This window comes from Oncorhynchus nerka, linkage group LG9a (genome assembly GCF_034236695.1).
Source record: "Oncorhynchus nerka isolate Pitt River linkage group LG9a, Oner_Uvic_2.0, whole genome shotgun sequence".
In the NCBI taxonomy this organism is placed as follows: domain Eukaryota; kingdom Metazoa; phylum Chordata; class Actinopteri; order Salmoniformes; family Salmonidae; genus Oncorhynchus; species Oncorhynchus nerka.
The window spans coordinates 10,278,280-10,292,227 of NC_088404.1; the positions used below are offsets into that span (position 1 = coordinate 10,278,280).

At 40.9% G+C, this 13,948-nt stretch overlaps 1 protein-coding gene across 1 annotated transcript in view; it reads left to right on the forward strand.

Annotated features, from left to right (window-relative positions):
* Nucleotides 1-13,948, forward strand: part of LOC115126107 (cGMP-inhibited 3',5'-cyclic phosphodiesterase 3A-like) — a 248,870-nt gene that overhangs the window by 134,088 nt on the left and 100,834 nt on the right. The window contains exon 2 of the mRNA XM_065022295.1: nt 8,134-8,175. Coding sequence (XP_064878367.1) covers nt 8,134-8,175 — 42 coding nt within the window. The remainder of the gene's footprint in view (nt 1-8,133; nt 8,176-13,948) is intronic.

Below are 13,948 nucleotides of genomic sequence, written 5' to 3' on the forward strand. Positions count from 1 at the left end.
CGTGTGAGCATGTGCACGTACAAGTGTGTGTGTGTGTGTGTGTGTGTGTGTGTGTGTGTGTGTGTGTGTGTGTGTGTGTGTGTGTGTGTGTGTGTGTGTGTGTGTGTGTGTGTGTGTGTGTGTGTGTGTGTGTGTGTGTGTGTGTGTGTGTGTGTGTGTGTGTGTGTGTGTGTGTGTGTGTGTGTGTGTGTGTGTGTGTGTGTCCAGGTCTAATGAGGAACTGTTATTTCCTCCAGGACACCTCCTTCCTACTCTCTGGCATCCTGGGACATGAAGTCTCCAGGCTGTCCTTAGCCATCTGTCCCAATGTCACTTTAACTAAAAACACTGACAGCATTGAAAGCAAGAGGACATTTTTCCTACAAAATTAAGATATATATATATATATTTTAAAGTATTTATCGAATATTTTTCACAGTTGTGTTTGTTTTCATCAGATATAATTGCTGATGGGTCCCTTCATGTACGTGTAAAATATTACTTTTAGATGGTTGTGTTTGATATTTGTGGTTTAACTGGAATATTTGTAGTCTGTGTATATGTGGTTGTCTCATATAGCTTAAGATAAATGCCAGTGGGTGTAAAGTAAATACACTTTAAAGTACCACTTAAGTTGTTTTTTTTTGTGTATCTGTGCTTTACTATTTTCACAAATGCACTGAGAGGCAGGAAGCAAGTTCAGGGAGTGTTTTAATAAATAAACATAAAACACGAAACACACGCAACGCACCGGCTTGAAAACAGAGTCAATAACACCTGAGGAAAGAACCAGTGGGGAGGTGACAGATATAGAGAAGATAATCAAGGAGGTGATGGAGTCCAGGTGAGTGTCATGAGGCGCAGGTGCGCGAGACGATGGTGACAGGTGTGCGGGATAATCAGCAGCCTGATGTCCTAGAGGCCGGAGAGGGAGAATACGTGACAACTATTTATATTGTTGACTACTTTAGCTTTTACTTCACTACATTCCTAAAGAAAGCAATGTACTTTTTACTCCATACATTACCCATGACACCCAAAAGTACTTGTTACCTTTTGAAACCTTAGCAGGACAGGAAAATGTTCCAATTCACACACTTAAAGAGAACATCCCTGGTCATCCCCTGCCTCTAATCTGGTGTACTCAATAAACACAAATGATTCATTTGTAATTCATTTTGTCTGAGTATTGGAATGTACCCCTGGCTACCCGTAACAAATGTAATAAAAATGGTGCTGTCTGGTTTTATAAGGGATTTATACTGATTTATACTTTTACTTTCGATATTTAAGTATATTTTAGCAATTACATTTACTTTTGATACTATTTTAGATATTTAACTCAAGTAGTATTTTACTGGGTGACTCTCACTTTTACTTAAGTCATTTTCTATTAAAGGTATCTTTACTCAAGTATGAGAATTGGGTACTTTTTTCCCCCACTGATGAATACATGGATCATCGCTCTGGATGAAAGCATCTATTAGATGTCAAATGTAAACATTTAGATCTCACATTACTGCATTGAATTATATATATATATATATATATATTATTATATTATATATTATATATTAGTCTGTGACTAACACTCAGTAGCCAACCAGACCAGTCTGTGACTACCACTCAGTAGCCATCCAGACCAGTCTGTGACTACCACTCAGTAGCCATCCAGACCCATACCACTCAGTAGCCACCAGACCAGTCTGTGACTACCACTCAGTAGCCATCCAGACCAGTCTGTGACTACAGTACCACTCAGTAGCCATCCAGACCAGTCTGTGACTACAGTACCACTCAGTAGCCACCCAGACCAGTCTGTGACTACCACTCAGTAGCCATCCAGACCAGTCTGTGACTACAATACCACTCAGTAGCCAACCAGAACTGTCTGTGACTACCACTCAGTAGCCATCCAGACCAGTCTGTGACTAACACTCAGTAGCCATCCAGACTAGTCTGTGACTACAGTACCACTCAGTAGCCATCCAGACCAGTCTGTGACTACCACTCAGTAGCCATCCAGACCAGTCTGTGACTACCACTCAGTAGCCATCCAGACCAGTCTGTGACTACACTACCACTCAGTGGCCATCCCGACCAGTGTTGATATCACAAGCATGTAAGCATGAGTAGCCAAACCCTACACTCACACCAATGTGTTATTGGTACCTATTCAAACCAATCCCAGCACTTCTACCTTTTGCCCTAAATAAAGGTTCCCTCTTTGCTTGACCAGCCAGACCCTCTCTCTCTCTCTCTCTCTCTCTCTCTCTCTCTCTCTCTCCCTCCCTCACCAACCCTATGGCTCTGAGCCACAGCAAGCAGCTCAGCTCTGCCACAGGAGTGGTGATGTGTAAACACTGATGGCTTGAAAAGTGGACCTATCCAAAGAGCAAACACCACTGAAATAAGCTCTGCGGTTGCTGTTACACCTGCCTTTCAGCATAGAGAAACAGTGATTGTTTAAATGTACATCTATTGCGGATTAGTTTTGAGCCGTGATGGTGGGTACTGTGCCAGTTGCAGGCCGATCAACCTGAAACTCATACGAACTTCAACTACTTTCCTTATTAACCCGGGTTGAGGCTCTAAAGCACTTCTAACAGTGTGTGCCAAGGGAACTGGAAATGTCACAGGCCTAATATAGGTGCACTAGGTGCATGATGACGCAGTTAAATCATTATCTGTCATTCATGACTAGCCCTGTTTCAACTCTTCTATCCATTGTGTGTGCCGCCTCCACACTAACACACACACACGCACGCACGCACGCACGCACGCACGCACGCACGCACGCACGCACACACACACACACACACACACGCACGCACACACACACACACACACACACACAAACACGCACACACACACACACACACACACAAACACACACGCACGCACACACACACACACACACACACACAAACACGCACACACACACACACACACACAAACACACACACACACACACACACACACACACACACACACACACAGTCTACAGAATGCACCCTAACTTCATGTATCGCTCATTAGTAGCTTCAGATCGGCCTATCAGCCTAGTTGATATATGTCTGCTCCTGTCATCAGCAGTGTTAGTATTCTACTGACCAGAGGGACCACAGGCATCAGTGACTAGCTGTACTGACTAGAGGGACCACAGGCATCAGTGACTAGCTGTACTGACTAGAGGGACCACAGGCATCAGTGACTAGCTGTACTGACTAGAGGGACCACAGGCATCAGTGACTAGCTGTACTGACTAGAGGGACCACAGGCATCAGTGACTAGCTGTACTGACTAGAGGGACCACAGGCATCAGTGACTAGCTGTACTGACTAGAGGGACCACAGGCATCAGTGACTAGCTGTACTGACTAGAGGGACCACAGGCATCATAGACTAGCTCTAAACTCTAGCAGCATCACTCTTCACTGAGGTGGTTTTAGAGAAGTGCCTATCGTTGACATGCTGTTTTTATGTGTGTGTGTGTGTGTGTTGTTGTTGATTGTAATTAAGGCATGATGTTGTAGAGCAACAAGGTCAATCCCAGGGCTTTCTAATCAAACCAACCTAAGAGGTTCTGGCAGCCAGATAGCTACTAATTAATCTGAGTACCACACAACCGTATAGGATTATAGCTACAGTCTCACTGCAGAATCCAACGTTTGTCCATAAACGTACAATTTTGAAGGCTTACATTTAAGGCATATATTCCCGAATGGTTAAGTTAAGGGTTAACACAGTCCTTATTCAGTGCAGCTGATAAAAGTATCCTGACCCGGTGATAAGGCCACAGGAAGTGGACTATAAGCTTTGTTTACAAATCGTTTCTACTGTGGGAAACAGCATTCACCGTAATAACACTGCTGTATCCTAAAGTAGCGTAACGCAATACTACTACACACTAAGAAAATAGGGTTCCTCAAGGGTTCTTTGGGAAGGTGCTGGTTCTATAGTGGAACCACGATGACTCAAATAACCCATATTTTCAGTTCAGAAAAGGGTTCTTCTTCTCCTCTTCTATGTATTAACATGTAGTTACAGTTTTTCTTGATCGCTAAGACACATTTAATGAAACTGGGGTCCACTTGGATCTCCATCGGAACCTAATGGGTATAACAGTATTCTTTTTCACACACAATAAAAATAATAAGCACATTTCTTGCAACGACAAAAAAAGAGTAAACAACTTTCTACAAAAGACTCAAAGGTCATTTGAGTCGATCAAAGGTCAACATTTTGGTAACAGCTGATACAAATTACTCCCATGAATGTGAACCTCTTCTGCACACGTGTAAAACTTATTTGCGCAATTGTTCAACCAGGAATCAGTCCTTCTTCATCTGTGAAAGAGGTCACCTCGGAGTTGCTGTTGGCAAGAATGGATCGGACGTTCCAGGGCTAGCACACCTGATGCAACTTAACACAATAATCACATCTCAAATCAATAATCACATTCTCAAAATCAATAATCACATCTCAAAATCAATAATATCTCAAAATCAATAATAGCATCTCAAATCAATAATCACATCTCAAAATCAATAATAGCATCTCAAATCAATAATCACATCTCAAAATCAATAATCACATCTCAAAATCAATAATAACATCTCAAATCAATAATAACATCTCAAATCAATAATCACATCTCAAATCAATAATAACAACTCAAATCAATAATAACATCTCAAATCTAAACATAATTTTCACATGCTTCGTACACAACAGATGTAGACTAACAGTGAAATGCTTACTTACGGACCCTTACCAACAATGCGGAGAGAAAACAGATGAATAGAAAACTTCACCTGAAATGCTTTTCCAACAGTCTTGAAGGTGTTCCCACATATGCTGAGCACTTGTTGGCTGTTTTTCCTTCATTCTGTGGTCCAACACATCCCAAACCATCTCAATTGAGTTGAGGTCGGGTGATTGTGGATGCCATGTCATCTGATGCAGCCCTTCATCACTCTCCTTGGTCAAATAGCCCTTACACAGCTTGGAGGTGTGTTGAGTCATTGTCCTGTTGAAAAACAAATGATAGTCCCACTAAGCGCAAACCAAATGGGATGGTGTATCGCTGCAGAATGCTGTGGTAGCCATGCTGGTTAAGTGTCCCTTGAATTCTAAATAAATCATTGACAGTGTCACCAGCAAAGCACTCCCACACAATCACACCTCCTCCATGATTCACGGTGGGAACCACACATGCGGAGATCATCCATTCGCCTACTCTGCGTCTCACAAAGACATGGCGATTGGAACCAAAAATCGCACATTTGGACTCATCAGACCAAAGGACAGATTTCCATCGGTCTAATCTCCATTGCTCATGTTTCTTGCCCCAAGCATGTCTCTTCTTCTTATTGGTGTCCTTTAGTAGTGGTTTCTTTGCAGCAATTCAACCCTGAAGGCCTGCTTCATGCAGTCTCCTCTGAACAGTTGATGTTGAGATGTGTCTGTACTTCCACAAATTCACTTTTAACAAGGCACACCTGTTAATTGGAATTAATTCCAGGTGACTAACTCATGAAGCTGGTTGAGAGAATGCTAAGAGTGTGCAAAGCCGTCATCAAGGCAAAGGGTGGCTACTTTGAAGAATCTCAAATATAAAATATTTAACACTTTTTTTGCTTACAACAAGATTCCATATGTGTTATTTCATAGTTTTGATGTTTACACTATTATTGTACAATGTACAAAATAGTACAAATTAAGAAAAACCCTTGAATGAGTAGGTGTGTCTAACCTTTTGACAGGTTCTGCATATATTTCATCCGTTTTGGAATGAGGCTAGAAATTGAGCTCGGGTGCATCCTGTTTCCATTGATCATCCTTGAGATGTTTCTACAACTTGTCCACCTATGGTAAATTCAATTGATTGGACATGATCTGAAAAGGCAAACAGCTGTCTATATAATGCCCCACAGTTGACATTGCATTTCAGAGAAAAAAACTAGCCATGAGGTTGTAGGAATTGTCCATAAAGCTCCGAGACAGGATTGTGTCGAGGCACAGATCTGGGGAAGGTTACCAAAAAATGTATGCAGCATTGAAGGTCCCCAAGAACACAGTGGCCTCCATCATTCTTCCTAGAGCTGGCCCCTCCGGCCAAACTGAGCAATCAGGTCCCTTGGTCAGGGAGGTGACCAAGAACCCGATGGTCACTCTGACAGAGTTCCAGAGTTCCTCTGTTGTGATGGTAGATCCTTCCAGAAGGACAACCGTCTTCTCAGCACTCCATCTTAGGAACGTTAGGAAATGGTTCTTTATAGCATCATATAGGTTTCATTTTGGAACCTTAGGAAATGGTTCTTTATAGCATCATATAGGTTTCATTTTGGAACCTTAGGAAATGGTTATTTATAGCATCATACAGGTTCCATTTTGGAACCTTAGGAAATGGTTCTTTGTCCAAACTTCCAAAAAGGCTTTATATAGCACCGAAGGGAGATCTGTCAAGCCAAAAACCCTTATTTGGCACAATATAGAGTACTTTTTTTGTGTGTAGCTAACTGTAGCCATGCACAGTGTTCTTAGCTAAATTAGTACAGCTAGCTAACTGTAGACATGCACAATCTTCCTAACTAAAATAGTACAGTTAGCTAACTGTAGCCACGCACAATCTTCCTAACTAAAATAGTACAGTTAGCTAACTGTAGCCATGCACAATCTTCCTAACTAAAACAGTACAGTTAGCTAACTGTAGCCATGCACAGTGTTCCTAGCTAAAATAGTATAGTTACCTAACTGTAGCCATGCACAGTGTTCCTAGCTAAAATAGGATAGTTAGCTAACTCTAGCCATGCACAGTGTTCCTTGCTAAAACAGTAGTTAGCTAACTCTAGCCATGCACATTCTTCCTAACTAAAATAGTATAATTAGCTAACTGCAGCCATGCAGTGTTCCTAGCTAAAACAGTACAGTTAGCTAACTGTAGACATGCACAGTGTTCCTAGCTAAAACAGTACAGTTAGCTAACTGTAGACATGCACAGTGTTCCTAGCTAAAACAGTACAGTTAGCTAACTGTAGCCATGCACAGTGCCTCTTGCTTTGGAGCACAGTGTTGCTTTGGAGCTCTGCCGTGCGTACTTTGGAACTTGGAAAGCTTCAAAGATGCAGGGTTTATGTTTGTTCTGTTCGTTCAGTGGTGGCAGTGCATCTGATTTCTGTGTGTGCTTTGTGGAGCAGATAGACAGCGACAGCTCGTGATTAGTGACAGTGGTGCTGAGCTGGGTGACTCCTAAGGAAGTGGAAAATGGCTTTACGAGGCCTGTGGGAGGACATACACACACACACACACACACACACACAGCAATGTTCATTAGAGTACATAAAGTCGAAAGGCTCCACCGGGCCATTAGGCTGTGAATGGAACCAAAGTAAACTTAAACCTGACTGTAAAATTGAATTAGAAAGCCCGGTGCTTAATGGAACGTTTTTTTTTAAACTCCAGTATTTACTGATTCCCTCCATTTCTCTTCCTGTTTTTTCCTTTCATTATTTAGCCTAGTTGAACACACATACACAGCAGGTTTTATTTTTTTTTAAGTCAGTTAAGAACAAATTCTTATTCTCAATGACGGCCTAGGAACAGTGGGTTAAACTGGCCTAGGAACAAGTGGGTTAACTGCCTGTTCAGGGGCAGAATGACAGATTTGTACCTTGTCAGCTCGGGGGTTTGAACTTGCAACCTTCCGGTTACTAGTCCAAAGCTCTAACCACTAGGCTACCCTGCCGCCCCAGATGAGGAGAATAAGGATTTAACATACTGTTATCTATAATAGAGAATGAATGATCGTTATTGTGGTTGTTGCGGTTGTTTTAGCACCCTTACGTTGAAAAGTACAATTCAATGGTTGGTCACTCTGGATAAGAGTGTCTGCTTTATGACTAACATGTAAATGGTTGGTCACTCTGGATAAGAGTGTCTGCTTTATGACTAACATGTAAATGGTTGGTCACTCTGGATAAGAGTGTCTGCTTTATGACTAACATGTAAATGGTTGGTCACTCTGGATAAGAGTGTCTGCTTTATGACTAACATGTAAATGGTTGGTCACTCTGGATAAGAGTGTCTGCTTTATGACTAACATGTAAATGTACAGATTTGTAATTTCTCACTCACTCTGTTTTCCCTACAGATGCCAGAATGGGACAGCAAGAGAAGCTCAAGAGGATCTCAGGTTAGTGTTTATAACCCTTTATAGAGATATACTGGCTTGTCAGGTTAGTGTTTATAACCCCTTATAGAGATATACTGGCTTGTCAGGTTAGTGTTTATAACCCTTTATAGAGATATACTGGCTTGTCAGGTTAGTGTTTATAACCCTTTATAGAGATATACTGGCTTGTCAGGTTAGTGTTTATAACCCTTATAGAGATATACTGGCTTGTCAGGTTAGTGTTTATAACCCCTTATAGAGATATACTGGCTTGTCAGGTTAGTGTTTATAACCCTTTATAGAGATATACTGGCTTGTCAGGTTAGTGTTTATAACCCTTTATAGAGATATACTGGCTTGTCAGGTTAGTGTTTATAACCCTTTATAGAGATATACTGGCTTGTCAGGTTAGTGTTTATAACCCTTTATAGAGATATACTGGCTTGTCAGGTTAGTGTTTATAACCCTTTATAGAGATATACTGGCTTGTCAGGTTAGTGTTTATAACCCTTTATAGAGATATACTGGCTTGTCAGGTTAGTGTTTATAACCCTTTATAGAGATATACTGGCTCGTCAGGTTAGTGTTTATAACCCCTTAACACATAGAGATATACTGGCTCGTCAGGTTAGTGTTTATAACCCTTTATAGAGATATACTAGCTCGTCAGGTTAGTGTTTATAACACCTTAACACATAGAGATATACTGGCTCGTCAGGTTAGTGTTTATAACCCTTTATAGAGATATACTGGCTCATCAGGTTAGTGTTTATAACCCCTTATAGAGATATACTGGCTCGTCAGGTTAGTGTTTATAACCCTTTATAGAGATATACTAGCTCGTCAGGTTAGTGTTTATAACACCTTAACACATAGAGATATACTGGCTCGTCAGGCTAGTGTTTATAACCCTTTATAGAGATATACTGGCTCATCAGGTTAGTGTTTATAACCCCTTATAGAGATACACTGGCTCGTCAGGTGAGTGTTTATAACCCCTTAACACATAGAGATATACTGGCTCGTCAGGTTAGTGTTTATAACCCTTTATAGAGATATACTGGCTCGTCAGGTTAGTGTTTATAACACCTTAACACATAGAGATATACTGGCTCGTCAGGTTAGTGTTTATAACCCTTTATAGAGATATACTGGCTCATCAGGTTAGTGTTTATAACCTCTTATAGAGATATACTGGCTCGTCAGGTTAGTGTTTATAACCCCTTAACACATAGAGATATACTGGCTCGTCAGGTTAGTGTTTATAACCCTTTATAGAGATATACTGGCTCGTCAGGTTAGTGTTTATAACACCTTAACACATAGAGATATACTGGCTCGTCAGGTTAGTGTTTATAACCCTTTATAGAGATATACTGGCTCATCAGGTTAGTGTTTATAACCCCTTATAGAGATATACTGGCTCGTCAGGTTAGTGTTTATAACCCCTTAACACAGAGATATACTGGCTCGTCAGGTTAGTGTTTATAACCCTTATAGAGATATACTGGCTCGTCAGGTTAGTGTTTATAACCCCTTATAGAGATATACTGGCTCGTCAGGTTAGTGTTTATAACCCCTTATAGAGATATACTGGCTCGTCAGGTTAGTGTTTATAACCCCTTATAGAGATATACTGGCTCGTCAGGTTAGTGTTTATAACCCCTTATAGAGATATACTGGCTCGTCAGGTTAGTGTTTATAACCCCTTATAGAGATATACTGGCTCGTCAGGTTAGTGTTTATAACCCTTTATAGAGATATACTGGCTCGTCAGGTTAGTGTTTATAACCCTTTATAGAGATATACTGGCTCGTCAGGTTAGTGTTTATAACCCCTTATAGAGATATACTGGCTCGTCAGGTTAGTGTTTATAACCCCTTATAGAGATATACTGGCTCGTCAGGTTAGTGTTTATAACCCCTTATAGAGATATACTGGCTCGTCAGGTTAGTGTTTATAACCCTTTATAGAGATATACTGGCTCGTCAGGTTAGTGTTTATAACACCTTAACACATAGAGATATACTGGCTCGTCAGGTTAGTGTTTATAACCCTTTATAGAGATATACTGGCTCATCAGGTTAGTGTTTATAACCCCTTATAGAGATATACTGGCTCGTCAGGTTAGTGTTTATAACCCCTGAGGTTTTTTAATTTTACAGAGATATACTGGCAAGTCAGGTTAGTGTTTATAACCCTTTATAGAGATATACTGGCTCGTCAGGTTAGTGTTTATAACCCCTTATAGAGATATACTGGCTCGATACAGGTTATTTTTGTGTTTATAATTTTATAGAGATATACTGGCTGCGTCAGGTTAGTGTTTATAACCCCTTATAGAGATATACATGACATAGTACAGGTTAGTGTTTATAACCCCTTATAGAGACAGAACTACATGCATTTTTTATTCAGAGATATACTGGGTGTTTGTTTATAACCCTTATAGAGATATACTGGCTCGTCAGGTTAGTGTTTATAACCCCTTATAGAGATATACTGGCTCGTCAGGTTAGTGTTTATAACCCTTTATAGAGATATACTGGCTCGTCAGGTTAGTGTTTATAACCCCTTATAGAGATATACTGGCTCGTCAGGTTAGTGTTTATAACCCTAACCTTATAGAGATATACTGGCTATTTCAGGTTAGTGTTTATAACCCCTTATAGAGATATACTGGCTCGTCAGGTTAGTGTTTATAACCCTTTATAGAGATATACTGGCTCGTCAGGTTAGTGTTTATAACCCTTATAGAGATATACTGGCTCGTCAGGTTAGTGTTTATAACCCCTTATAGAGATATACTGGCTCAGTCAGGTTAGTGTTTATAACCATTTATAGAGATATACTGGCTCGTCAGGTTAGTAAAAATATACTGGTTAGTGTTTATACCCCTTATAGAGATATACTGGCTCGTCAGGTTAGTGTTTATAACCCTTTATAGAGATATACTGGCTCGTCAGGTTAGTGTTTATAACCCTTTATAGAGATATACTGGCTCGTCAGGTTAGTGTTTATAACCCCTTATAGAGATATACTGGCTCGTCAGGTTAGTGTTTATAACCCCTTATAGAGATATACTGGCTTGTCAGGTTAGTGTTTATAACCCCTTATAGAGATATACTGGCTCGTCAGGTTAGTGTTTATAACCCTTTATAGAGATATACTGGCTCGTCAGGTTAGTGTTTATAACCCTTTATCAGGAGGATAACTTTAACAAGGTGAGATGGATTGTCAGGGAGTAGTGACCACACTGAGGTTTTTTTATTTTATTTTATTTCACCTTTATTTAACTTGGCAAGTCAGTTTAGGAACAAATTCTTATTTACAATGACTGCCTAAACTGGCCAAACCCAGATGATGCTGGGACAATTGTGCGCCGCCCTATGGGACTCCCAATCATGGCCGGTTGTGATACAGCCTGGTATTTTTTGTTGTTTTTGATATTTTATTAGGATCCCCATTAGCTGTTGCAAATGCAGCAGCTAATCTTCCTGGGGTTCACACAAAACATAAAACATGACATAGTACAGAACATCAATAGACAAGAACAGCTCAAGGACAGAACTACATGCATTTTTGTATTCAAACCAGGGTGTTTGTCGTCACGCCTCTAGCACTGAGATGCAGTGCCTTAGACTGCTGCGCCACTCGGGAGCCCAAGACAGGAACAATTATACAATGTAAAGTGTAGTGTAAAACATAGATTTAAAACATAGATTTGCATTCCAGAACATGATATAACCCTAACTGTTAAAAGGTTTATCTATCCATCTTTGGACCTTTAGATTTGGTCCGTCGAGACAGATTATTAAGGTCTCCCATTTTTCATGATCTCTTTGGTGTTTATTTTTTTTTATTTTACCTTTATTTAACCAGGCAAGTCAGTTAAGAACAAATTCTTATTTTCAATGACGGCCTAGGAACAGCGGGTTAACTGCCTGTTCAGGGGCAGAACGACAGTTTTGTACCTTGTCAGCTCGGGGGTTTGAACTTGCAACCTTCCGGTTTGCAACCTTCCGGTTTCGCTCTAACCACTAGGCTACCCTGCCGCCCAGTAATACAGACAGCTTTGACATTTAGCCTACAGTAAGTCATTGCACAGAAAGAGATGGCTCACTTAGCTATAGGTAAAAACTATATGGTTAATTGGACAGGTTTATTAGGGTTATTTGGATAGGTATACCGGTTATTTGGATAGGTATATTGGGGTTATTTGGATAGGTATACAGGTTATTTGGATAGGTATATTAGGGTTATTTTGATAGGTACAGTGGGGAGAACAAGTATTTGACACACTGCCAATTTTGCAGGTTTCCCTACTTACAAAGCATGTAGAGGTCTGTAATTTTTATAATAGGTACACTTCAACTGTGAGAGACGGAATCTAAAACAAAAATCCAGAACATCACATTGTATACTGGTATATTAGGGTTATTTGGATAGGTATATTAGGTTATAGGTTTTTCGGATATTTATCGCTCTCAGAGAGAGAGAGAGAGAGAGAGAATCTGAGAGAGAAAGGGAGAGAGAGAGTGATTGACCATGCAAAAGAGGGAGAGTTTGAGGTAATTAAAGAAGAAGAGAAAGAGTTCTGTGGCAGTAGTAGTTCCATGCCATGCTAGCACAGCCCATGCAGTGTGTAAATCATGCATCCTGCTCTAAAGCTGTTGACCAAAGAGATGTATTGACTTTTGCGGTGCAGTATTGGCCAACAGGCACACATTGGAGTCCTTTTCCACACCTCGTCTTTTTTCCACTAAAGCATTTCCACTAAAAAGCATTTCAAATATTTATATTTGACTTGAAAACACGTTGGCTTTGGAACGTTACCTGGAGAGATTAGCAGAGACAAGATAAAGAGTGCATGTTAGCCCTGATCTGTCCCATTCTGATTTATTGTTTTCCGGAATAATGGGATGGTCGGAACATGGAATTCATGGAAAACCCAAAGTTCTATGGAGCAGAGCAGACAAGCCGTAGTAACTACTCAAACCGAAGGCATGTAGAACATACTGTAAACACATCACTCTCTTTACACTATTATCCATAGGCCTTAGGGTCATCTATAGGCCTACTTCCACACTGTTATGATATATCCCCAGACAGTATCTGGTACTCAATCACTCTTGGAACAACACACTGTGTATCCCACTGTACAAGATAAAAAGCACATTACTCATACCTTAAGATCTCTCTGTTTTTCTCCTTATACTCTCTTTTGTCTCGCTCTCTCCTTCCCTCCTAAGCTGTGGCTTGTACCTCTCTATTCTTCTGTCTCTCTCCCTCCCCTCTCTTTTTCTCCATCCCTCCCTCCCTCCATCCCCCCTCTGTCTGAGGTCGTGCCTAACCAGACCCATTCAAGCCAAGCTGGGATACAGTTACATGCTATTCCATATTTTATTAAAAGGAAGAAAAATCTTAAACAAAACAAAAGGAATAAGCGGCTCATTAAAGTTTTACTGGGAGAGGTCAGGCCAATTGACCCTAAACATTCAGCCACCCCGGCTCTCATCCCACTGTGTAGAGGAGACTCTAGACACCCTGGCTCTCATCCCACTGTGTAGAGGAGACTCTAGACACCCTGGCTCTCATCCCACTGTGTAGAGGAGACTCTAGACACCCTGGCTCCTCTCATCCCACTGTGTAGAGGAGACTATAGACACCCTGGCTCTCATCCCACTGTGTAGAGGAGACTCTAGACACCCTGGCTCTCATCCCACTGTGTAGAGGAGACTATAGACACCCTGGCTCTCATCCCACTATGTAGAGGAGACTATAGACACCCTGG